This window comes from Diceros bicornis, chromosome 19 (genome assembly GCF_020826845.1).
Source record: "Diceros bicornis minor isolate mBicDic1 chromosome 19, mDicBic1.mat.cur, whole genome shotgun sequence".
Lineage (NCBI taxonomy): Eukaryota > Metazoa > Chordata > Mammalia > Perissodactyla > Rhinocerotidae > Diceros > Diceros bicornis.
Window position 1 is genome coordinate 47,767,092 of NC_080758.1, and position 26,149 is coordinate 47,793,240.

Sequence of the window (26,149 nt, forward strand, 5' to 3'; positions counted from 1 at the left end):
TGGAAACCTCTTGACCTGTCTTGGAAAAGCCTTCTTAAAAGAAGGATGTACTGTGCCTTTGCAGGGGTTGGGGATGGGCTGAGGAGGGTATCCCCATCTCCAGACCACTTCAGCCCCCATCCAGGGTTTAGACCAGAGACGATCATCTGGGTTGCAGCCTCCTCTCTTCCTTGCTGTTTTCAACAAACTGTTGCTACAGAACTCAGATGAGAACCTACAAAAACTGCTTTGCTAATCAACAAAAAGTACAAGGTGCTGAGAAACCTTGTTCTCTAAAATCATTCTTTTCCAAAAAAGAAACTCTGCTGTTTGAACCCATATCAGTGAGAATGCAGCATCTGCCTCGTGCCTGGAGAAGGAGCATTTCGAGTCACTTTGACACAGGCAAGCAGCCTCCATTTCCACCCAATACAGCATTAACATTTATCTCAACTTTGTATTTTGCAAGGAAATAGGATCCTGAGTCCAGACCTAATATTACCTCCTTCATACACAACCTGGCTTTGCTTAGAGCCTATCAAAATACAGCTTTGTTCAAATTTGACCTAAACTCCACCTCCCTCCAATCCGAGACTATCCCTGTCTCTTCCTTTGTTTGGTGAGGGACTCTGTGACTCCCCCGGCACTGTCTCCCTCTGGCAGCATGCTATCAAATCTAACTTTTGTCGGATTTTAGGTGTGTCCTTGAAGGTCCTTGTGGGACTCTGTTACTGGCCAAAGAGTGACTCACCGCTCTCTACTGCCACCACCCCTGCTTCTCCGGCCTGGCCCTGGGGCGCTCCCACGCTGGCCTTCCGCTGCCCAGCCCCTGGCTCCCAGGCCCACCAGGTTCAACTCTGCTTTGTAGTTTGTTTGGAGAATAAAGAGAGAGAGAGGCGCCTGGAGATCTCACCAGCTTCTTGGGAGCCTAGCAATGTCTCAAAGAGTGTGTAACATCTAGTTGTTGTGGGGCCAGAGGGGGCCCAGAGCCCTCCGTTTCTCATGACCCTGGAAGCAGAATCTGCCTCTCTCTTTATATATATATATATGTATATAGTTTAATTTTACAAAAGTTTAATAGTTTACATATAGTCAAATCATTAGCTTTCCTTTTTTATAATTTTCTCTAGTCTATTTGTTCTGATATTAGAAAGTCCTGCCTTCCAGTTACCTATAGATGTGTAACAAATCACTCCAAAACTTAATGGCTTGAAATAACAATTTATTATTATTTCTCATAGTTCTGTGGGTTGACTGGGCTTAGCTTGGTGGTGCTTGCTTGGGGTCTTGCATGTGGTAACACCCATGGCTGAAGCTGGAGTCACCTGAATGCTTAACTGGGCTGGATGTCTAGGATGGCTTCTTAACTCTCCCGTCTGGCATCTGGACTGAGATGGCTGGGTTAAAAATAATAACAACAGCAAAGTATTTGTCATTTGAAAGAAACACATAAAAATCATCAGAATACAGAATGAGTGAAAGAAAAAGGATGGGGAATTACATATCTGGTAAGTATCAAAAAAAAAAAGCTAGTATGGCTACATTAATTTTATACAAATTAGATTTTTATGACAAAAAGCACTTCTAAAAATAAAGAGAATCACTTCATAAAGATGTAACACTGTAACAATTTTAAATTTAAATGTCTCTAATAACATAGCCTCAAAAATATAAAGAAAAAATATTGACAAAACTACAAAGACATAAAACCACCCATTAGTGGGTAATTTTAACATGCTGCTTTCAGTGATGGATAGATCAAACGGACCAAAGAAAATAAGGAAAGGTATAAAGGATTTGAACAGAATTAGCAGGGTTTATCTGACATATACAGAATACTGCACCCCTCTGCTGCAGAAAACATTAGTAAACATTAATTGCATACTCAGCCACAGAGCAAGTCTCAACAAACGTCAAATGACTGGTACAAGTAGCAGGCTTCATAGCTGCTCTCAAGGAGTGGATCTGCTGCACTGGACACAGTTGTTCACTCCCTTCTTGAAACATGCTCTTTTCTTGGCCTCCAGAATGCACTCTCTTGATTTCCCTCCCACCTCACTGGCAGTTTCTTCTCAGTCTCCCTTGAGATTTCTCCTCACCTTTTTTTTTTTGTGAGGAAGATCAGCCCTGAGCTAACATCCATGCCAATCCTCCTCTTTTTGCTGAGGAAGACCAGCTCTGAGCTAACATCTATTGCCAATCCTCTTCCTTTCTTTCCCTTTTTCTCCCCAAAGCCCTGGCAGATAGTTGTATGTCATAGTTGCACCTCCTTCTAGTTGCTGTACGTGGGACGCGGCCTCAGCATGGCCGGAGAAGTGGTGCGTCAGTGCGCGCCCGGGATCTGAACCTGGGCCGCCAGTAGTAGAGCACGCGCACTTAACCGCTAAGCCACGGGGCCGGCCCCTCTCCTCACCTTTTTGACCCTCAATTTTGGAGTACCTTGGGGCTCAGTCCTCAGAATTCTTCTCTTCCTTTTTAACATAAGCCCAAAGTAATTGCATCCATATTCATGACTTCAAATATCATCCATATTCATGACTTTAAATATCACTTACATTTGCTGACTTCCAAATTTAAGTCTCCAGGGGTCGGCCCGGTGGTGCAGCGGTTAAGCGCACGCGCTCCACTTCAGAGGCCCAGGGTTCGCAGGTTTGGATCCTGGGCGCGCGCCGACGCACCACTTGTCAAGCCATGCTGTGGCAGTGTCCCATATAAAGTAGAGGAAGATGGGCACAGATGTTAGTTCAGGGCCAATCTTCCTCAGCAAAAAAAAAAGAGGAGGATTGGCAATGGATGTTAGCTCGGGTCTGATCTTCCTCACAGACACAAAAAAAATAAATAAAAAAATTTAAGTCTCCAGCCCAAATTCTTCTTCTGGATTTCAGACTTCCAGATTCACCTGCCTACTCAACATTTCTACTTGGAAATCTAATTGGCCTGTCACACTTAACATATCCAAATCTGAATTCTTGACTTCTTCCCCAAACCTGCTTCTTTGTCATTCTTCCCATCTCAGTAAATGACGAACTCCATTCTTCCAAGTGTTAAGGCCTAAATCCTTGGCATTAGTCCTGTTTCTTTTCTTTCTCTCTTACTTCACAATAACAAATCTTGTCATCTCTCTTCTTACTGCCTCCACTCCTACTGTCCTAGACAAAGCCACTATTATCTCCTACCCAGACTAATAGTCTCCTAACAGATTGTTTCAGTCATTTATTGCTGCGTAATGAACAATCCCACAATGAGTGGCTTAAAGCAACAAAAACGTTTATTTATTATTTCTCATGATTCTGTGGCTTGACCAGGTGGTTCTACAGTTTCAGGTGTTGCCAGCTGGGTTGCTAGGATGGCTAGAAGGATGAAATGACCTCACTCTCATGCTTGGCAGTTTGTGATGGCTGCCATCACAGCTGGGAGTTCAGCAGGAGCTGTTAGCCAGTGGCCTTGGTTCCCCTCCATGTGGGGCTCCCCCCTGCACATAACTGCTTCAGCCTCCCTACAGCATGGGTTCTAAGAGAGAGCATTCCATGCACTGAGGCTACTGGAGAGTGTTTAGGATAGGAGTGAAGGGAGGACGCAGATTTCTTAAATTGCAGCCTTGGAAGTTACACTGAGTTATTCTGTGTGTTCTTGTGGTCAAAGCAGTCACAGGACCTGCCCAGATTCAAGCAATAAGAAATAAACTCTGCCTTGTGATGGGAAGAATGGCAAAGAACTTGTGGTCATCTTTAACCACCACACAGTCCTCCTTGCTTCCACTTTTGCCATCTCATAATTCTCCACATAACCTTCAGACTTCCTTTTAAAATCTAAGTCAGACCATGTCCTTCTGTCCTAAAAACTCTTATAGCTTCTCCCCTCGCCCAGAATAAAACTTAAATTCCTCACTGTGGTCATCAACATTCTACCTAATCTGATCTTGCTCCCTCTCCCAGCTCCTCTCCTCTTCACTTCATTCTGGCCACATTAGTCTCTTTGCTGTTTCTCAAACTCGCCAGGCACATTCCTGTCCGGGTGCCTTCACATTGGCTGTTCCCTCTACCTAGATTCCATGGATCTCTGTATGGATCATTCACTCCTTCACTTCCTGCAGGTGTCTAATCAGAGCTCATTTCATCCAAAGGGCCTTCCCTCTCTAGAATAAGCAAAACTAACCTCTGACAGTAAAAGTTAGAAAGAGGTGCCTCTGGGTGGAGCAGGGAATTGACTGGTAGGGGCACAAGGGAATTTTCTGAGGTAATGAAAATGTTTTGTATTTTATTTTGGATAGTGATTACATGGGTGTTGTTTCTGTTATCTATTGCTGTGTAACAAACTGCCTCCAAACTCAGTTACACAAAACAGCTATTAATTATCTTTCAGAGTTTCTGTAGAAGAGGAATTTCGACAGGGCACAGTGGGGGCAATTTATTGTGATGTCTGGGACCTCAGCTAGAAAACTCGAAGGTTGGGGGCTGGAATGATCCACAGGCTCATTCACTTACACAGTCGGCGCTTGATGTTGACGTTAGCCGGGACGCCAGCCGGGGCTGTCGGCCCGGACGCCTACACACGGCCCTCCATGTAGCTGCTTGGCTTCCTTATAGCGTGGAGGACGGATTGGGAGCGGGGCGGAGAAGGAGCCAGGTGGAAGCTGTATTGCCTTTCCTAACCTAGCCTCAGAAGTCACATCGTGTCCCTTCCGCCACATCCTGTGCATTGGAATCAAGTCACTAAGGCCAGTCCAAATTCAAGGTAGGGAATGATGAGAAGAGTGCTACAGAATTTTCAGACATGTTTTAAGACTACCACAAGTCTGTACAATTGCCAAAACTCACTGACTGAACATTTAAGAACTGTTCAGCTTATGGCATGTTGTGATATTGTGATTTATAATAAGAATATACATTTGGTCTTTGTCTGGTTGCCGGCACAAGCTCCTCAAAGCCTTGGACTTTCCTAAGTGATGAGCTGATAAATGTGTCTTTTGTTATGTTAATGAAACGGCTTTTGAAAAGCACCTAAGGATGGGGGCTGGTTACTAGGGGAAGCCACCTTGATTAGAAGGTTGGAACTTTCAGTCCCACTCCCTGATTTCTGGGGAGAAAAGAAGGGCTAGAAATGGAGTTAATGATCATCATGCCTACTAGATGAAGCCTCCATAAAAACCCAAAAGGACAGAGTTCAGAGAGCTCCTGGATTGGCAAACGTGTGGAGATTCGGGGAGAGTGGTGGCTCAGAGAGCATGGAACCTCCGTGTCGCTTCATACATACATTCCGCTGTGCATCTCTTCCATCTGGCTGTTCCTGAGTTATACCCTTTTATAATAAACCAGTAATCTAGTAAGTAGAATGGTTGAGTTCCGTGAGCCGCCCTAGCAAATTAATTGAACCAGAGGAGGAGGTCGTGGAAACCTTCAATCTATAGCCATTTGGTCAGAGGCACAGGTGACAACTTGGACTTGTGATTGGCCTCTGAAGTGGGGCGCAGGGGGCACAGTCTTGTAGGACTGAGCCCTTAACCTGTGGGATCTGACGCTATCTCCAGGAAGATAGTGTCAGAATTGACTTGAATTGTCAGACACCCAGCTGGTGTCATAGAATTGCTTGGTGATGTGGGGAGAAAACCCGCCTTTGAATTGGTGTCAGAATCATATGTCAGTTACACTCCAGTTTAAAAAAATGGCCTTCCTTGGCTCTAAAATAGAGGCCCCACCCCACTGTCATTCCCCATCTCTTTGCCCTGTTTTATTTTACTTCATAGCACTTATCACAACCCAACACTATTATACATTATTTCTTCACTTATTTGCTATTTCTCTCCCACCCCACTCCCCACCCCAAACAAGCCTGTAAAATCTAGGAGAGCAGGTATTTTGTGCTGAGCATCCAGCACCTACTGCAGAGTCTGGCACACAGCAGCTGCTCCATCAGGATTTGTCAGACGTCACTGAATGCACTGAATGACTCCAAGAAGGGAAGGGAAGACCCACACAGCTGAAAACAAGCGGCAAAAGGGCTGTGTGTATCCACGTATTAAAGGCAGATCACAAACGTCACAAGGGAGGGAGCAGGACTGTTAGACCCGGAAGGGTCCTTGGAGGTGACTTGGTTTAGCTCCTTGTTTTACAGGTGAGGGTGGTGGGATCCAAAGGAGGTGAAAGGCCATGCAACGTAGCAGTTGGTTTAGGAGCTAGGCCCTATGACTGGGGTCACTAACTAAAGTTAAAGCTCCAGGTGTCTTATCCCTCTCAAGAAGGGCTGCCCTTCTCTTCAGTGCAGCACCTTTTCAGAAAGGAGCATTCCTAGCCTGACAGTGCTAGGGGCACTGAGCAAAAATGAATGAGATTTTAGAAAGAGACTAACTCTATGAATTGGACAATAAAAGCCAGGCTCAGACACTGTAGCATCTCTGTGTACTAGACAGAAGGAAAATGCATCTTTGGAGTTTCAGGTCATTTGATTTACCTCAGGTGATAGGGTCAGCTGCATGAAAAATAATCCTGGTCTTTGGTGCCATAAAACCCTCTTTTTTTCCCCAACCATTGGCTAAAGTGCTCTCTGTAAAAGGTAGAGATTTCTAAGCAGGTTCTCCTTAAGCAAGTGATTCCATGATAGAGAGATAGAAATGTGTTACTGCCATTCACTCACAGAAAAGCTTTTGGATCCTCACCTTTGTTACATTCCTGAGAGCACTAATTAATTTAAGGCATTCTCCTATTGTGCTGTGCTAAATTCTGGAGTATGAGCAGCTCCCACATTGTGCAGCCACAAGTCAAATGACGACTCATTTTTGCATAACACAAGAGTCCAATTCTATGTTTTGGTTCTAATGCAAGTTTCTTGAATGATTCTATTTAAGAAACATGGAACGCACTAGTCCAGGTGGAAGATTCATTTCACAAAAGAATATGGGGATTCACAGAACAGTGTGAACCAGGTTTAAAAAATAGGGAGAAGAGGGGCCGGCCCAGTGGCGTAGGGGTTAAGTTCGCACACTCCACTTCGGTGGCCTGGGGTTTGCGCGTTCGGATCCTGGGCGTGGACCTACGCACCGCTCATCAAGCCATGATGTGGCAGGTGTCCCACACATAAAGTAGAGGAAGATGGGCACAGATGTTAGCTCAGGGCTAATCTTCCTCACCAAAAAAAAAAAAAAAAAGAGAAGAAATGAGAAATGGTGCTTGTACACTTTCTACACTAAATTAATATATTTTCTCCTTCAAATTGATATCATAGTCTTACAAGCAAAATTGAACACTGGTGATTTTTAAAATGCACAATTCTTCTTCCCTCCATTCTTTTTATCTTCATGATTAGCATTACCTTAAAGAAACCACAAGCTGAGCCCAGAAGACTTTATGGGGCCAAATCTTGCCCCCCGATGATGCTTCTAATTGCGATAAGATTTCATTCAAATTCAGCATCACCAAATGGATGATTTAAGTTTATTTGCTTAAGCAATGAATAAATAATGAGGCACGGTGGGCTGCATTTTTTTCTTTTTTCTTCCTCTTTGTAATTGTCATGAACGAATTTTCCAGTTTGTGCTTCAGTTAAAATTGCATCCGCCCACTAAGTTACTTCAGGCTTTCTAAGAGCTGTCTGCTACTTCCCCCCTTGTAGATGCTACAGGGACTCACACCCATCCTACAGAGACACTGCATATCTGTGTCTCCCACAAAGCTTTGTTCATAGTAGATGCTCACTAAATGTCTGTGGACTGAATCTACAAAGAGAGAATGCCCTCTGTACTTCCTTCCCCTCAAGAAAATCCTGAAATCCTAGAAACACATTTAGAGACAAATAAAATTTCAAGATTAATAATGTCTGTGACATTTGTCTTAAGAATGTGGTGAGTTACACGTCCAAGTGTGTGCCTAACCCTGACCACTTGGCTGGTAAGTGTGTGCCACTGGTCACATGGACAAGACACAAAGAGGAGCTGAACTACTGCTAATCCATTTGCAGTCCTGGAAGCACTATCACTTATCTCTGGCTCAGCTGTGGACACGAAAGCAGTTCACTGTGTGCGTGAGTGCAGTAAGCATGTACTAGAGTGGCAGAAGACGAAGTCTGAAAAGTGAAATGAGGGCAGATGGTAGAAGACCAAGAATGCTAGACTTAGTGTGAATTCCATTCTATAGAAATCAGAGAGCCTTCCAAGGTTTTTTGGCAGTGACAGTGATGCTCATGGAGGCCATTCCTAAAAGCATCAAGCATGTATTTAGGTAAAATGGTACGACTACTTTGAAAACAGGTTGGCAGCTTCTTACAAAGTTAAACATATACCTACTATGCAACCCTTATACCTAATATTTCCTCCAAAGAAATGAAAGTGTATTTCTACAAAAAAACTTGTACATGATTGTTCATAGAAGCTTTATTCCAAACAACTGGAAACAACCCAAATATCCATCAAGAGGTGAATGTGTAAACAAATTGTAGTACATCTATACAACAAGATACCACACAGCTAAAAAAACCTGATTCACACACATAGATGAATTTCAAAAACATTATGCTGAGTAAAAGAAGCCAGACAAAAGACTATAAGTGGTATGATTTCATTTATAGGAAACTCTAGAAGAAACTAATATAATCTATAGGGACAAAAGGCAGATCAATGGTTGCCTGAGGCCAGGGGTGAGGAGGGAGTTGCCATCGTGTAGGAGCACAAGGGAACTTTTTAGGGCGATGGAATTATTCTATATCTTGGTTGTAGAGGTGGTTACCCAACTGTATACAATCGTCAAAATTCATTCAACTGTACACTGAAAGTGGATGCATTTTAATGTATGTAAATTATACCTAAATAAAGTTGATTGGTTAAAAAAATAGAACTATATTTGAGCACAGCTGTTCACAAGGCTAAGAGGAAACAGGAGAGACTTTCCTAAGGTGCTTGTCATCTAGTATGAAGATGAGGTGCAGCTCTGTCACATAAAGACCCTACAGTGAAGAACAACGGACTGCAGTGTGGATTACAGGACCAAAGCAGCATATGGACAAGAAGTACAGGAGGAGAGTGTGCCTGGGGGCAATGGGATCACTATGGCTGGAGTTAATCAACGACACACCATCTTAGTGAAGATCTTATTTATCTCACTCTTCCATCAAAACTTGTTCCAATCCCACTTCCTCCATAAATTCTTCCTTGACTCCCTACCCATGGCAACCGTTTCTTCTTTCCCTTCTCCGAACTCTTACAGTAAATTGTTTGTTTAATTTGTTTGGAAATAACCGTGACCTTTCTTTTCTTGAATTGTTATTCAAATTGCTTATCATTACTTAATTTTTTAAATGTGGTTATGCCTTATCGCATCACCTATAACAAGCTCCTTAAGAGAGAACCATACCCTGGATCTCCCACAGTTCCTTAACTATAGCACCCGGGCAGCTTTTGTAGATGTTCCTGAGTCATCCTGATTTTCACTTCCTAAAACTGGACAGTGTTGGGGCCAGCCTGGTGGCGCAAGCAGTTAAGTGCGTGCGCTCTGCTGCGGCGGCCCGGGGTTCGCCGGCTCGGATTCTGGGCACGTACCGACGCACTGCTTGGCAAGCTATGCTGTGGCGGCGTCCCATATAAAGTGGAGGAAGATGGGCACGGATGTTAGCCCAGGGCCAGTCTTCCTCAGTAAAAAAAAAAAAAAAAAAAAAAAGAAAAAGAGGAGTATTGGCAGATGTTAGCACAGGGCTATCTCCTCACAAAAATAAATAAATAAATAAATAAAACTGGACTGTGTTAACAATTAGGGAGAAGAAAGAAACATCTATAATTCTATAATGATTGTACTTAGGGACTATGTAGGGAGATATTGAGGTTTGTGAATCTCTCGGTAATTCATCTCCACTTCTACTTTAATTGACAGACCACAGTTTCTATCACAAAGCCAAGACCCTCTTCAGGCAATGTCCTCTCTGAGGCAACCTGAAATCCAGTTGATATATTTACCCAATGATTTCATATCTCAATGTTTTTTTTCAATCAGGAATTTCAGCCAGGGCAGTCACATTTGTATTCGAAGCCCGCCAACTCTGACCAGAAATCAGGTCTCCGTTTAAGACACACCTTGACAAGTGGATTAGATGTTCTAGTGAAAGGCAGATAAATGTCATTCATGTCACTATAAATAAAAGTCTGGGCCTGCTCATCAGCTTGTAGGGTTGAGGTCTCACCTGCAACACTTCTGGGTGCTTTACATTTTATTATCCTTTAAATGAGGTCTTTTCCACCCAGCTTCCTCCATTTATACCCCCAGAGGGAATTATTACCATTCAACTCTTTGAAACATGTGCCTTCTGTCAACTTCCTGTCTTTTGCTTCAGGAGACAATACAACCTGTGGCCTTAAACAGAAATCTGCCAGAATTTTCCCAAATGTCATATTATGGAATTTGGACCCTTTCATAGTGCTGGATCTCGGACGTCTTGTACCTGCTTTAAAAGCGAATTACGTTCTAGCGGGCTTTGACTATTTGGGGTTATGTTTTAGAGCATGGGATTTGTCATCTAAATCCATGCAATAACAAGTATGGATTTAGATTCGTGGTTTTGGTCAAATCCTGTTCTTTGAAACCTAAGTACATACAGCCAAAGCTTGTTAAAACATCAGGAGCAGCCTGTACACACTTATACATAAGCAGCATCATTTCCCAAAATATCTGAGGGATATAAGACCCACAAAATGCCTTGTTAAAAAAAGAAAAGGGTTTTTGTGGTTAGAGAAAATTAGACACTAAGATGGCTACAGAAATGCAGGCTGCTTAGCTCAACTTAACCCAGAGCTCCCAAAGTTATTTGACCACAGAGCCCCTTTCTCACACAGTTTGGGGTACACTACTCATTGTTATATGTCTTTGGTTGACTTAAGGTGTGAGCACAGACTGAAAAAGTTTAGAGTTAAATAATCTGTCTGAATACATTTAGCAACGTGTACATATCGAGGCCTTAAAAATGCATCTCTCAGGGGCCAGCCCAGTCGCATAGTGGTTAAGTTTGCGCACTCTGCTTCAGTGACCCAGGGTTCGCAGGTTCAGATCCTGGGTGCGGACCTACACACTGCTCGTCAAGCCATGCTGTGGTGGCATCCCGTATACAAAACAGAGGAAGACGGGCACAGATGTTAGCTCAGGGCTGATCTTCCTCACCAAAAAAACAAAACAAAAAAAGGCATCTTTCAGTTATCTATATTTCCGTATTACCTTTCAGTATCTACATTTCTGACCTATATTCTAAAGCTCAATGAGGATTAGACTGCATATGAACAAACATGTTTTGTGTATTTGCTCACCAATGTCATGTTCATTTGTACCTGTGAATTACACTTGATAATGCTTGCAGATTGTTTTAGGTTGCAAGGAGCATTTGGGAGAAGATCTGAACATACAAAATCCTAGAAATTTGAATAAGTAGCTTTAGATGGGTTCTAAGAGCAGAAACTTGTAGACTCCATTTCCATTTTTACGTTCTTTTTTACTTTTTAAATTTTATTTATTTATTTATTTTTTGTGAGGAGATCAGCCCTGTGCTAACATCTGCCAATTCTCCTTTTTTTTTTTTTTTGCTGAGGAAGACTGGCCCTGGGCCAACATCCGTGCCCATCTTCCTCCACTTTATATGGCACGCCGCCACAGCACGGCTTGCCAAGCACTGAGTCGGTGCACACCGGGATCCGAACCGGTGAACCCCGGGCTGCCGCAGCAGAGCGCGAGCACTTAACCACTTGCGCCACCGGGCCGGCCCCCATTTTTACGTTCTAAGACAGAGGTTCTCAAAGTTTTTGGCCTCAGGACTCCTTTATAAAATTATTGAGCACCCCAAGGAGCTTTTGTTTAGGTAATTGTATCTGTAAACATTTTATTTATTTATTTTTTTCCCCCAAAGCCCCAGTAGATAGTTGTACGTCATAGCTGCACAGCCTTCTAGTTGCTGTATGTGGGACGCGGCTTCAGCATGGCTGGAGAAGCGGTGCGTCAGTGCACGCCAGGGATCCGAACCCGGGCCGCCAACAGCGGAGCGCACGCACTTAACCACTAAGCCACGGGGCCGGCCCTGTATCTGTAAACATTTACCATGTTAGAAATCAAACCTAAAAAAATTTTAAAACACTAATTCACTTAAAATAACAAGAAACCCATATCATGTTAACATAAGTAACATTTTTATGAAAATAACTATATTTTCCCAAACAGAAAAAAATTAGTGAGAAGACTGGCATTGTTTTACATTTTTTGAAATTCTTCAATGTCTGGCTTAATAGAAGACAGCTGGATTGTCACATCTGCTTCTGATACTAAATCTGTTGAGATATTACATCACATACCCCCTGAAAAATTCCACTATACACTTGGAGAATGACAGTGAAGAGGGTAAGTCACATCTTAATATTATTATGAAAATAGTTTTGACCTCATGGACCCCTGGAAAGGGTCTCTGGGACCCTAGGGGTCCCTGGACCACATTTTGAGAACTACTGCTCTAAGAATTCAATTTAATAAAAATATTTATTGAGAATCTACCGGACGCCCACCACAAGATAAAAAGACATGTCCCCGACTCCAGGGAACTTACAGTGTCTTTCCACATCTCCTTATTTCCAACCAAATCTTATTGATATTTCAAGATTCAGTGTCATTCTACTTTCTCCCTTTCATCTCTGACAACCCCGTTAGATGACTACATCTCCAGCTTTTTTATATGTCTGTAGCAATTATCGTCTGTGCAATTCATTTGGGATTTTAATCATACACCGTGTGAGATCTGTTTATTGTTGGTCAAACTATGACTTATTTTATTATTTCATGTTTTGTGGTTGTATCTTGTCCTTGCTACTGATGATACACTCCCTGAGGGCAACAACTTATTTTGCTTATAGTACCCAACATATGTAGCAACACTGTGGACCTTAAATATATATTTAAGAATTTGATTTGCAACTTAATTAAGGAGCGTGGCAGAGATAATGCTATGTGCTCACCAATCCTGTTTCCTCCTAATCTTGGGCACTCAGGAAGACTATATTTCTGAATCTCCTCTGCAGTTTGGTTGAGACCATGTAACTGAGTTTTGGTCAAAAAGATGTGAGTAGAAATAATGTAATACACCACCAAGCCTGGCCCTTAAAAACATCCAGGGCCGCTCTTCTGCCCTGTCTTTTCTTTTGGTAGCAACTGTGGCGGTCATGTGTGGAGTTGGCAGAATTATAAGACGAAAGCAGCAGGAGCCCTGAGTCACCACATGGAGGACATCCCTGGAGAGTAGTCCGACCCCACATATGGTAAGCTAATGAGATTTCAGGTATTACTTATTACTGCAGCAAAGCCTAGCTTATTCTGACATAGGAGAGGAAAGTTGTTCACAATGAAATAGAAAATAATGTAAGAAGCAATACCATATGTTAGAAGTCAGGGAGTGCTATGGAAGACGATAGTGGGCAGGAGCCAGTTTGAGCTCATGCGCTGGAAGAGATTCATGGAGCAGAGAACAAGTAAGAGTCTGAACTGGCAGAAAGGCAGTGGGAAGACTAGCAGTATACTAAGGTAGGAATGAACAAGAAATATAAGGGAGAGAGAATGAAGACAGTCTCGATGTTGGAAACTTAGTAGGTGGGGGCTGGAAAAATGAGGCTCTGTTAGATTATTAAATTATCCAAAAACCTTTTAAGTGGAACATGCTAATAAAATTGTGAGGCTTTTTCAAGGCAAACATTGTGGAACCCAACAGATAACCATCCAATCGCTAAGACTTGTTGGGTGCTTAGCATGTTTGGGACTGTGTTCTGAGTGTTATATCATTGAATCTTTACAGAAATCCTGTGAAGTGTATAATCCTCATTTTACACTTGAAGAAACTAAGGTTTAGAAAGGTTAAGCATTGGGCCCGCCAGGTGGCGCAAGTGGTTAAGTGCACGCGCTCCGGTGCGGCGGCCCAGGGTTGGCCGGTTGGGATCCTGGACGTGCACCGACGCACTGCTTGGCAAGCCATGCTGTGGCGGCGTCCCACATAAAGTGGAGGAAGATGGGCATGGATGTTAGCCCAGGGCCAGTCTTCCTCAGCAAGAAAAAGAGGAGGATTGGCAGATGTTAGCACAGGGCTGATCTCCTCACAATAAATAAATAAATAAATAAAAGGTTAAGCATTTTGCCCAATATATTAGTCAGGGTTCTTCAGATGAACAGAATCAACCAGGTGTGTGTATATATAAATATATATACAAACATATACATATATACACACAAACATATACATACATATACATATATATATACACACAAACATATACATACATATACATATATATATACACACAAACATATACATATATATATAGAGAGAGAGAGAGAGACAGAGAGAGAGAGAGAGAGAGAGAGAGAGAGAGAGAGAGAGAGAGATTACTTTAAGGAATTGGCTCACACAATTGTGGAAGCTTGGTAAATCCAAAATCTGATGGGGTGGGCTGGCAGGCTGGAGACTCAGGGAAGAGTTGCAGTTTGAGTCCAAAGGTAGTCTGCCAGCAGAATTCCTTCCTACTGAGAGGAGGTCTGTCTTTGTTCTATCGAGGCCTTAAAGTGATTGGAAGAGGCCCACCCAGATTATGGAGAGTAATCTGCTTTACTCAAAGTCCACCTGTTTAAATGCTAATCTCACCCAAAAAACATCGTCACAGAAACATCCAGAATAATGTTTGACCAAATATTTGGGCACCATGGCCCAGCCAAGTTGACACATAAAATTAACCATCACACCCTACCAGGACTAGACTCCGAGTTTCTGATTCCAAAGCCACAAAGCTCCTTAACAACCAAGGTTCATTTTAGATTTGAACTGAATTGATGTCAGCAAATCCCTCAACTTCAATGGAGGGCAATGTCCAAGAGAGTTGAGTCCTGATCCCCACCCTAGACCCAAGGGTGCAAAGATGTTTTCTTCTGAAATGTATACCAGATAAACACAAAATATTGTCACTAAAAATAAGTGAGAAAAATGTGACTATAGTCACTTCAATAGTATCTTGCATATGTATATAAACTGGGTAAAAGTGGAACAGAACATTTCTCTTTTGTTCAACCATTTCAATCTGGATTTTTCTAGGAGCTAAATTTTTTATTAAAATATTATAAGAGAACACTGGACTTTTCTTTTCATAATATGACTTAAAAAGGGCAGCTCTTTTTAAACAGTTGATGGGGCTTTATACGGAAGAATGGAAGCTGTCATAATACATTTCAAACAAAATTGAGACTCCTGCTTCTCTGGGTATTTTGTTAGAAAAGCTGGGGCAAGGCCAAGTTATCTGCAAAGAGCAGTCAATGAGCTCCCTGGGGGTGGAGGTGGGGAGATGGGGAAGCTGAGAAGGATGCCTGGCAAGGGGAGGAGCAATGGTGGTGGTGAAAGAGGGCTTGAAGAAACAGCCTGGGGTATGTAATCCCTTCCCTCTCTTTTCCCCTCTTCTTTATAGAAAATTATCTTGCCTGCGTGGTGGCACACAGTAGATGCTCAACAAATGTTCACCAAAGGAATGACTGACTAACAGTAGTTAAGTGCTGAGAAAAATGCAAAGGACAAATACCATGCAGACCCCGTTGTGCATGCCTGACCTGTGTAGAGAATCAGGATCCATAATTTCTTGCGTAAGCTCCAGTTCATTCATTTTCATTGCTGTAGAGTATTCCACTTTTAGAATTGCGACTTATCTATTTTAATGTTGAAGACATCAGGGTGGTTTCCAGCTTTAGGCTAGCCTGAACAATGGGGCTATGAATAGTTTTGCGTTCTCCCAGGAGTAAACTGCTGGGTAGCAGAGTTTGTGTATCTTCAATTTTAGTAGATCAAATCAAATTGTCTTTCTAAGAGATTCTACCAAGTTACACTGCTATCAGCAGCAGAGGAAAGCTCTTGTTGCTCCACACCTTCACCTACACTTGGTATAATCAGACTTTCTACTTTTTGCCAATCTCTTGGATATATAACGGCATGTCATTGTGGCTTTAATTTGCAGTTCTCTGATGGCCTGTGAGACTGAGCACTTTTTCACCTATTTTGACCACTTAGATTTCCTCTTTGGTGAAGGGTTTGTTCAAACTTTTACCTGATTTTTCTGTTGGGTTTTCCGCCTTGCTCTAATTGATTTGTAAGAGTTCCTTAAATACACTACATATTAGCCCTTTGTCAGTTATATTTGTATAACGTGTTGCAATGGTCTTTTCTAACTTTGTGGTTGGATTGTCTTCTTATTTCGTGGAACACAGCTCTTAATTACAGTGTAGTCAATTTTATCAGTCTTTCCCTTTATGGTTAGTGTTTTTTATATCCCCCTGATCGAGATGTCATAAAGATATTTTCCTATATTATCTTCCAAAAGTTTTATAATTTTGCCGTTCATATTTAGGACTATAATCCAACTGGAGTTGTTTTTAGTTTTGGGTAGGATATCCAATTTCATTTTTTCCATATAGATAAGGAATTATTCTAGCATCATTATTTTTATTTTTTATTTTTTGTGAGGAAGATCAGCCCTGAGCTAACACCCATGCCAATCCTCTTCTTTTTTTTGCTGAGGAAGACTGGCTCTGAGCTAACATCTATTGCCAATACTCTTCCTTTTTTTTCCCCCAAAGCCCCAGTAGATAGTTGCATGTCATAGCTGCACATCCTTCCAGTTGCTGTATGTGGGACGCCACCTCAGCATGGCCAGAGAAGCGGTGCGTCGGTGCGCGCCCAGGATCCGAACCCGGGCCACCAGAAGCGGAGCGTGTGCACTTAACCGCTAAGCCATGGGGCCGGCCCCTAGCATCATTATTTTTAAAAGTACCCTTTCCCCACTTCTCTCCTGTACAACTGCTATCATTTTTCAAGTGTTCATACATTTGCAGGTCTATTTTGGGGCTCGTTTTCTATTGGTTCCTTTGTCTATTCCTGCACCAATACTTTATTGCCTTAATTGTTACAGCTTCATAAGTCTTACTTCCTAATTTAAATAGCATCTCTTCTCCAACAAACTAAAGTACATTAATTTCTAGGTCCTAAACTTGTTTTATTTGAATTAAAAACAAAAGTCTGCAAAAAAAGTATTCATTCAACTCAAGAAAAATTGATTTAGAGTGGAAAGGAAGTTAATTGGAGGCCTATCTCACATGAATAGCAAACATGCACATGACAATTTGCAAATAAATAAGACAATTGTATTAGTCAGGGTTCTCCAGAGAAAGAGAACTAATAGGATGTGTTAAAGAGATATATTATAAGAAATTAGCTCACGTGATTATGGAAATTGGCAAGTCCAAATCTGGTGTGGGCCGGTCAACTCGAGAGACAGATCCCAAGCCAGTGGTGCAAATGAATTCTGAAAGCAGTCTGCTGGAGAATTCCCTCTTGCTTGAGAAGGCTGGTCTTTTTGTTCTATTCAGGCCTTCAACCAGTTGGATGAGGGTAATCTGCTTTACCAATTAAAATCTTAATTTCATCTGAAAACACCCTTGCAGAATTACCAAGAATACTGTTTAACTGGGCACTCCCAAGCCCATTCAAGTTGACACATAAAATTAACCATCACAAGTCGACCCCTTGTCAACCTGGCACCCATATGCATCTTCAAATAAAGACAATAACAAGCTCATACTTCTCCTAACAACTATCTTGTGTACAACCAAAAACTTACTAACTCTTTAACCAGAAGAAGATGCAAAGTCCTTAAATGATGTTTACTCTTCTCCTTGATACCCCGTAACTTAAATACTACTATGTAAAATTAACAATACTTAAATATCGTGATAGTCAATACATTTTATGTTACATGATAAGAGAATAAGTGAAGAAAGAAAACAAAGGTATTTGCTTTATACACACACACAAACATATTCATAACAAAATAAGGAGGAAATACTCATGACAATTACAGTTCTCATTTCTATAATTGGTCACATGGCCATAGTTGATATTCATAACTACCTTCTTCCACTACCCATTTCAAATTTCCTTTGCCTTCTTCAAGCACCTCAGTTAGTCTTGGTTCTTTACTTGGTGGGGTGACACAAACCTTCATTCCTGAAGGGTCTAGGCCATTAGTAGTCCTGCCTAAATTGGGTGGCTGTAGTTTTCCATTGACTTTATTTATTAATTTTTTTTGTGAGGAAGATCAGCCCTGAGCTAACATCCATGCTAATCCTCCTCTTTTTGCTGAGGAAGACCGGCTCTGAGCTAACATCTATTGCCAATCCTCCTCCTTTTTTTTTCCCCCAAAGCCCCAGTAGATAGCTGTATGTCATAGTCACACATTCTTCTAGTTGTAGCCACATACATAGCTGTATGTGGGACGCTGCCTCAGTATGGCTGGACAAGCAGTGCATTGGTGCGTGCCCGGGATCCGAACCTGGGCCGCCAATAGCAGAGCGTGTGCACTTAACCGCTAAGCCATGGGGCCGGCCCTCCATTGACTTTAATCACAGGGCATGGTAATACTAAGAGATTCCCCAAGAGATCTCCTATATTCCAGACATACCCTTCCTTACCTCCTTTGTGGAGTAGCAGTCCAATTTCCTCTTGGTAGTCAAGGTCAATCACCCCAGCCAACACAGTAACTCCCTCTCTGCCTGTTGAACTTAAAATGGCCAGGTGCCAGTCTTAACTTTCAGTTCAGTGGAATCATTACCATGTCTCCTGGTGGAAGCATTCCTTCCTTTGGAACTAAGACCTCTAGGTTCGCAGAGTATAAGGTTACAGGAACAGGAAGCAAAAATTTTGCCACTGGGTCACTATGGGTAATAGTGAGTGGTGCCACTCCTATTTCTACCCCTTGATACCTGGACCTGTGAATCTTGGCTATGGGAGAAATAGTACCATATATGGAATGCTGCTTTAGAGCATATACAGCCTCCTGGAGTACCTTGTCCCATCCCTGCAAGGCATTGCCCCCTAACTGACAGTATAACTGAGGCTTCACCAGGCCATTCCACTGTTCTACCTACCAGCTGCTTCAGGATGGTAGGGAAAACAGCAAGACTAGTGAATTTCATGAGCATGGACCCATTGCTGTTCTTCATTGCTATGAAGAGAGTTCTTTCATCAGAAGCAATGCTTTTTGGAATACCATAATGGTGGATAAGGCATTCTAGTCCACGGGTGGCAGTTTTGGCAGAAGCATTGTGGGAAGGGAAGGCAAATTTGTATCCAGCATGTGTCTGTTCCAATAAGAACAAATGCTGCCCCTTTCATGATGGAAGTGGTCCAAGACTAATCAGAATTAAGGGTCTCAATGCCCCCAGCTCCATCAGTATTCCCACATGTCCTTATTCCAACTTTTAGGATTCCATCCATTCCTTCCCAAACACTGCCCTCACTTTATCAGTAGACATCAGTGAGGCTGGGAATTCAATTTGTTTTGTAATTCACTCCCAGGATAAAGTTCTGAGATAGTAGATAGGGTTCTGAGTTTGGTTTTCAGCCATCTCAGCCCTGTGGCTACAGGGGATAAGGGTTTCTTTCAGGGCAGACATAGATTCTTTTAAGTCATTTATGTGGTGCTTGAGCTGGGAAATTGAATCTCTGAGTTCATCCTTTTCTCTCCCCACTTTGTCCACCAACGTTAGGAGCAACCAGCCAATCCCACTATATTTGTTAGTTTGACAAAAATGCTTGAAGTATCATATACATGGTCACCCAGATTCTTGCTTTTTATAAGTGGTTGATTAGGAATATCCAGTGGTGATATTTTGCCTATCTCTATTGCCAGATCACACCATGTACTATCAGTGCTCTCTTTATTACTGGAAATAGTCCCCAGTGTCTTTAAATCTAATCAGATTAGAGAGTCAATTCCAGAAGCCCCAGAACCAAATCAGAAAATGCATTCTTAAGATTCTATTCCTCTCAAACCATTCCTGGTACCAAAATCTGTATTAGTCAGGGTTCTCCAGAGAAAGAGAACCAATAGGATGTATGTGTGTGTATACATATATATATATATAAAGAGATTTATTATAAGAAATTGGCTCACCCAATTAGGGAGACTGTCAAGTCCAAATCTGCAGTGTGAGCTAGATAACCCAGGAGAGCTGATGGTGTAGTTCCAGTCCAAAGGCTGGCAGCCTGGAGTCCCAGGAAAGCAGATGGTGCAGATGAATTCTGAAGGCAGTCTGCTGGAGAATTCCCTTTTGCTTAGGGAGGCTGGTCTTTTTGTTCTGTTCAGGCCTTCAATGGACTGGATAAGGCCCATGCACATTATGGAGGACAATCTGCTTTACTCTACCAATTAGAATGTTAATCTCATAGGAAAACACCCTTGCAAAAACACCCAGAATAAAATTTGACCAAATATTGGGGCATTCTGTGGCCCTGTCAAGTTGACACATAAAATTAACTATCACAACTATTATTTTAAATACATCAGGTTATTCACAATGAATTTTGTAAAGATAATGAGGCAAAGGAAGCACTTGATAATCCAGATAGCAATAGTTTTTTCAAAATTTTTTAAAGATTCATTTCTATAATTACAATGTTAACAAGGCTTTAAAATGAATTTATGAATGTTCACATTCTGGTTTCTATATAGTCTACACGTTAATGTAATCTAGATGTCAGCTGGGAGGCCTCCCCTGCTCCCTTGAGGTCTAGGCAAAAATGATTCAAAACCTCCTGGTTCCTATCCTACAGAAGTTCAAAGCCTGGTTCAATATTCCTGCTAATTTCCAATGCTTACAAATTCTCACCTCTTCTGCTTCTTGAGCTCTGCTATGCTGCCCAGCCCTGTGACTGTACACCACAGTGACCCCGACATGAGACTCATACTCTTTTTCAAATTCGACAACACAAACCCCACAGTGAGCCTGAGTCTGGTAGACTTTATTAGAAACACTGGGCTGGGGAAGGTATCTCACAATACTTAGTCCATATCCTCCTGCCATCTTTCAGGTTCCCTCTCTTCTCTACTTCCACTTTCACCCTCCCCTTTTCTCAGTGCCCAAAATTCCAATTTTTGTACCTCCTTTATGCAAAGCAATTCTAGCACCCAGGTGAATTAGCTGTGTACTCCTCAAATTTTGTTACTGGTTTGTTTGGATTCTTTCCTTTGCAAGGGATGGGAACTTAGCCCAAACTAGCTTGGGACAAAAGGAGAATTTACTGGCTCATAGAATTAAAGAATAGGTTTACCAACCAAGCTGCAGGAAGAGGGATTTAGCTGTACTCAAAAACCACTGGAACCAGGGACTTAAATCTGCTTCTCTCATTGTGGACTGGCAGCAAGTCCCATTCTCTTTCAGCTTTCAGCTATCTGGGAGGGACTGCCTTACCTTCCTATGGTTCTCAGTTCAAAAATGCTGGGCAAGGACTCTCAATGGCCCAATTTGCCCAGCTGTTCAATCACGTACCTTGTGTGTGGTCTTACAAGAACACAGCACCTCCTAGGGGAACCAAATACTTGATGAGTAGGGCCTGTTTCCAGAAGAAATGAGGGACTTCACAATAGACATAATACTCTGGAATAGTTCTGGCTGTCCTTAAGTAAAATATGGGCTAACCATTTCTCTTAATTTCCACACCAGCAGTTTAAACAGTTTAAAGAAGTTTAAAGTGGCATCAGACCACAGAGGAAGGGGCAGTAAATATTTGCACACCAGGTAGCACGGAGAAATACTTTCATAGAGGCCTCTTGAGGTGAGCCTTTAGGACTGAGCGTGATTTGTCAAGCCAAGAGGGGATTCCATGGAGAAACACTTCCAGGCTTGAACAAATGGACATAAATATCTCTTCTTCCAGATCTCTTTGTATATGCTTAAAAAAAGGATTTGAAGCCATCAGAAAATAAAGAATAAAAGCATCCTGTTACTGTAAGGACAGCATTAAACGATCTTTACTTGGACTGAAACACAGCAGTATGAATAAGCAAGCATAATTTCATTTATTTATTTTTTCCCCCCAAAGCCCCAGTAGATAGTTGTATGTCATAGCTGCACATCCTTCTAGTTGCTGTATGTGGGACGCGGCCTCAGCACGGCTGGAGAAGCGGCGCGTCGGTGGGCGTCGGGGATCCGAACCGAGGCCGCCAGTCGCGGAGCGCACGCGCTTAACCGCTAAGCCACGGGGCCGGCCCGATAAGCAAGTAACTTAACCCCTTTACAGCTTGGCTTTCTCATCTGTTACATGAAGATGATAATATGTTAACACTCTCAGAAGGTTCACGTGACAATTAAATGAGATAATCCCTTAGCCAAAGCTTTAGTACGTGGTAAGCACTCAAATGCTGGAGAGTGATACCAGCAATTATTTTATACTCATAAATGTAGCTGGAAGGTTGAATTAGATGCTAAATGCCGGCTAGATCCCCTTTTATAACTAAAGGGAGTTACGCAAACCAGCCATCATTCGTGTAAAATACCTAAAAATATTCCTTTTCATAGTCCAAGTACGTACTGTGGCACAAAACCGGGAGAAACCAGGCCATAGAAATAATGAGTGTGTTTAGACGCTTTGATTCTACTCTGAATTGAGATGGGTGAGAAAAAGGAGGTGATCAAACCGGCAAGGAAGACCTCCCCGGGCGCCTGCGGAGCACGGGGATCCCGCCCCAGTGGAACCCGAGGGCTGGGGAAGCAAGACGCCGGCGCATCCCGGGATTCCCCGCGACTCACATGAGGTCGACCTCGGGCTTCAGGGCTGGCACCACTGAAAGCTAACGCCGCAAGCGAGGCCAGCCGCAGCCCCCACCACCCGGTCAGCCGCAGAACCCCGAATCCCACAACCAGCCCGGCCCCGAGCCTCCTTCCCGGCTTCCCCGGCGGCGGCGCCGTGACATCACTTCCCGGACGGCGCGCACGTGGGAGGAAGTCCCGGTGCCGCGGCTGCCGCTCCCGCCTGTCTCTGGTTACGTTCGTTCGTCCGGGGCCGCGCCGCCGCTATGGGAGTCCCGGCTTTCTTTCGCTGGCTCAGCCGCAAGTACCCGTCCATCATTGTCAACTGCGTGGAAGAGAAGGTGAGGCGGTGCCTGGCGGCAAGCCCGGAGCCCCAGCGCGTCTGGGCCGCGGCCCTCGGGACCCGCCGGCCGTCCCCGGGGTGCCGTCCGGGGCCCGCGCTGCTCTGTGGGCCCCGCGGGCGCCCGCGGCCCGACACGCGGTTGGTCGCCGACACTCGTTTCCGGGGCCCTGGGAGAGCAGCCTCGGCGGGGCGAGGGCCGAGCGGGGTCTGTGCTCGCTGGAGGGCTGCTCCTCCCCTGCCCGCTTTTTCCGGCCCGGAAGGCCCCGCCCACGGCTTTGTTTCCTCTCGGCACAGCGCATTTTGGGTTTCAGAACAGGCTCGAAGGTGTTGGGCTGCACACGCCTGGTCCGCTGAGTTACCTGGGTAGCGAGGCGCACATGTTGATTCCAGCCTCTTACAACCTTGTAAAGTAACCCCCCGCGGCGAGCTTTCTGTTGTTTACTGCCCGTGCTCGAAAGGTTTTCTCCTGGTGCGAAAGGACTTTTGTTGCTGTTTTAGATCCTACGGTGAAAGCAGCATCTTAGAAACGTCTAGGACGAGATAGAAGTCTCATAAGTGCCCCCTTCTCTAGGTGCCCCGACTGCTGGACAGAATGCTTGTTGAAATTTTCAGAATTCCTGGATGCACTTAAATACTTGTTGTTTGTTTGTTAATGTATATGTAGACTTCTGGCCATTATTGAGTTTTCTCTTTATCGTTCCCGTGATCCCGTCCGAGTTCGATTTTGTGCTTAGAATTTCCGGATTGGGAAGGTTCAGCGGCGCTTCATGCCCCTCGCCCCTTCGTTTTTGAAGGAAGTGCCCGTCAGTCACAGTGAACTGCATTCTTTTGCTGAGGTTGGTGAGATCTTGATTTTTACTTAGCTTCTATCCAGGAGGAACCGAAAGCCTTGTTTTGACGGCAGTTTCAGTATTCCTTGTGTTTTTCCCAAAGAGAAGCTGTTAAACTGAATGCTGGTTTCCTTTGTTTTTAAAACTTCCATCAAACTTTACTTGCATCTCATCCCGTTTCTACTCTGTAGAGATAACCATTTTTAACTGTTTTGGTTCTGTCTCTAGATATCATGATTATGCCTGATTTATTGGTTTTGGATCTATCTGTTGAATTCTAGCTATGATAGAAGAGGATTTCGTCACTTATGCGGCTCCCCCGCCCCATTCCTAATAGTAAATCGCTGTCTTTATTTCATCTCTTGGTAAGCTTTATAACTTTGAGTAATGTGTCTTTTTTATTACATCTTCTATTTAAAGTATCCCTTGACTTCTCACTTTCTAAGGTTAGGTATTAGCTTTTCTATAAGTTTTCTACCTCTGCTGCTCTTACTCTTCACGCCAAGCTTGCCAGCTGTACTTTTGCTTTGTTGGCATCCCAAACTAAATTGTCACGGCTTTGGCTATATATAGGATTGTTTTAAAAGCTGAAAAATCAAATAGTATTGTAAATTATTGTCACTTTCCAGATTCAAGTTATGCTGTGATACTGTTTCTTTTCTTGTGCTACTTTTGTCTTTTTCTTGGTGTTATCTTTCTGTTTTCCTCTTTATACGGTTCCACATCCAAACTCGCTGTTTTATTAGGTGTTCTATCAAGTCCTCTTCTTGGAGACTCCTTCTTGAGGTCTTTATTTCTGTTGTTGTCACACCTGGTTCTTTAGGCTTGCTGGAAAGCTGCTTCCTGAGATTTTTAAAAATTCCTTTCTTCAGTTGAGGGTACTATTTTCTGATCATCTTTCTTGGCCTAAATCCTTCCTTGGTTTTTATTCTCAATTGAATTCTTAAGAAATGCTGTGCAGGGTGTGAGTTTTCTGATTCTGTTCTACCCTTGTACACATGAGTGATCATTAGCTAGGCATCAAGTTTGAGTTTGCAAATTAGTTTCCCTCAAATCTTTGAAAGTGCTGTTCTTTTGACTTATGTCATCCAGTATTTTTGATGAGTTTTTTTTTGTGAGGAAGATCGGCCCTGAGCTAACATCTGCCAATCCTCCCCTTTTTGCTAAGGAAGACTGGCCCTGGGCTAACATCCGTGCCAATCTTCCTCCACTTTATATGGGACGTTGCCACAGCATGGCTTGCCAGGCGGTGCGTCGGTGCCCGCCCGGGATCCAAACCGGCGAACCCTGGGCCGCCGCAGCGGAGTGCGCGCACTTAACTGGTTGCACCACCAGGCCAGCCCTTTGATGAGAAGTTGAATGTTAATGTGATTTATTTATTTAACCGATACTTATGTAGTATTTAACACATACCAGGCACTGTTCTAGGCACTTTATAGATTAATTTATTAAATTCTCATAACAACCACATGACTACTACTACTTACTATTATTATTATTACAGATGAGAAAACTGAAGCACAGAGGGGTTAAGTAATGTACTCAGGGTCACTTGGCTAATACACGGCAGAGCCATTGTCAAAATCAGGAAGGCCATGCTCTTAATTTCTGTGTTCTGCTTTCATTCTTTTGTAGTTGATCTATTTTTCTTTCTGAATCTTTTCAAGATCTTTATCCTTGGTAGTGTAAGTGTTCATGATTATGTACTTAGGTATAGATTTTTTTAAAATTTAAGTTTATTTTGATTGGTGCTTGGCTGACTCTGAGGCTGAAGACGTGTGTTCTTCAGTTCTAGGGAATGCTCCTTGATTGTTTCCTGACCTCCTTTTTCACTGCCCTCTCTGAACTCTGGATCCTGGTCCTCCTAGACTGATGTATTTTTCTTTTGTCTCTCTGTTCTCCCCCTCCTCTCCTCCTCCTCTTGCAGCTTTATTGAGGTATTATTGACCTACAACAAACTGCACATATTTAAAGTGTACAGTTTAATACATTTTGAGATATGTGCACATCCATGAAACCATCACCATAATCAAGATAATGAGCGTCACCTCTAAAACATTCCTTCTGGCCCTTTGTTATTCCTCCCTACAACTCTGTGCTGCCCGTCGTTAGTCAACCACTGATTTATTTCTGACTCTGTAGATAAGTTTTCATTTTCTACAATTTTATATACATGGAATTATATAATATGTACTCTTTGTTTTACCTGGCTCAGTTACTTTCATTCAGAATAATTATTTTGAAATTCGCCCATGTTCTTACATATATCAATAGTTCATTTCTTGTTATTTTTGAGTAGTAGTCTATGTTGTGCATGTATCACATTTTGTTTGTTCCTTCACCTGATTAAGGAACATTTGGTTTGTTTCCAGTTTTGGGCGATTAAACAA

At 42.9% G+C, this 26,149-nt stretch overlaps 1 protein-coding gene and 1 long non-coding RNA gene across 9 annotated transcripts in view; one reads left to right on the forward strand and one right to left on the reverse strand.

Annotated features, from left to right (window-relative positions):
• Positions 1 to 1,184: 1,184 nt before the first annotated feature.
• On the reverse strand, positions 1,185 to 22,765 carry LOC131418728 (uncharacterized). 5 transcript variants are annotated; one of them, XR_009222984.1, is made up of 4 exons: positions 22,587 to 22,765; positions 19,952 to 20,145; positions 17,218 to 18,556; positions 1,185 to 1,376 (listed from the first exon to the last, which is right to left on the reverse strand). It is a non-coding gene; the product is annotated as an uncharacterized LOC131418728 (long non-coding RNA). The 5 variants fall into 5 exon arrangements; XR_009222982.1 differs by having other exon boundaries at positions 17,218 to 18,642; XR_009222980.1 differs by having other exon boundaries at positions 17,218 to 18,651.
• A 45-nt stretch (positions 22,766 to 22,810) lies between these two features.
• The window catches only part of XRN2 (5'-3' exoribonuclease 2), a 79,625-nt gene continuing 76,286 nt past the window's right edge, over positions 22,811 to 26,149 (forward strand). For 3 of the 4 annotated variants that reach the window (XM_058563328.1, XM_058563331.1, XM_058563330.1), the window contains exon 1: positions 22,811 to 22,927. In XM_058563328.1, coding sequence (XP_058419311.1) covers positions 22,853 to 22,927 — 75 coding nt within the window. In that variant the 5' untranslated portion in view covers positions 22,811 to 22,852. Of the gene's footprint in view, positions 22,928 to 23,370; positions 23,766 to 26,149 lie in introns of those variants that run through there. The other variant, XM_058563329.1, reaches the window with a different exon arrangement.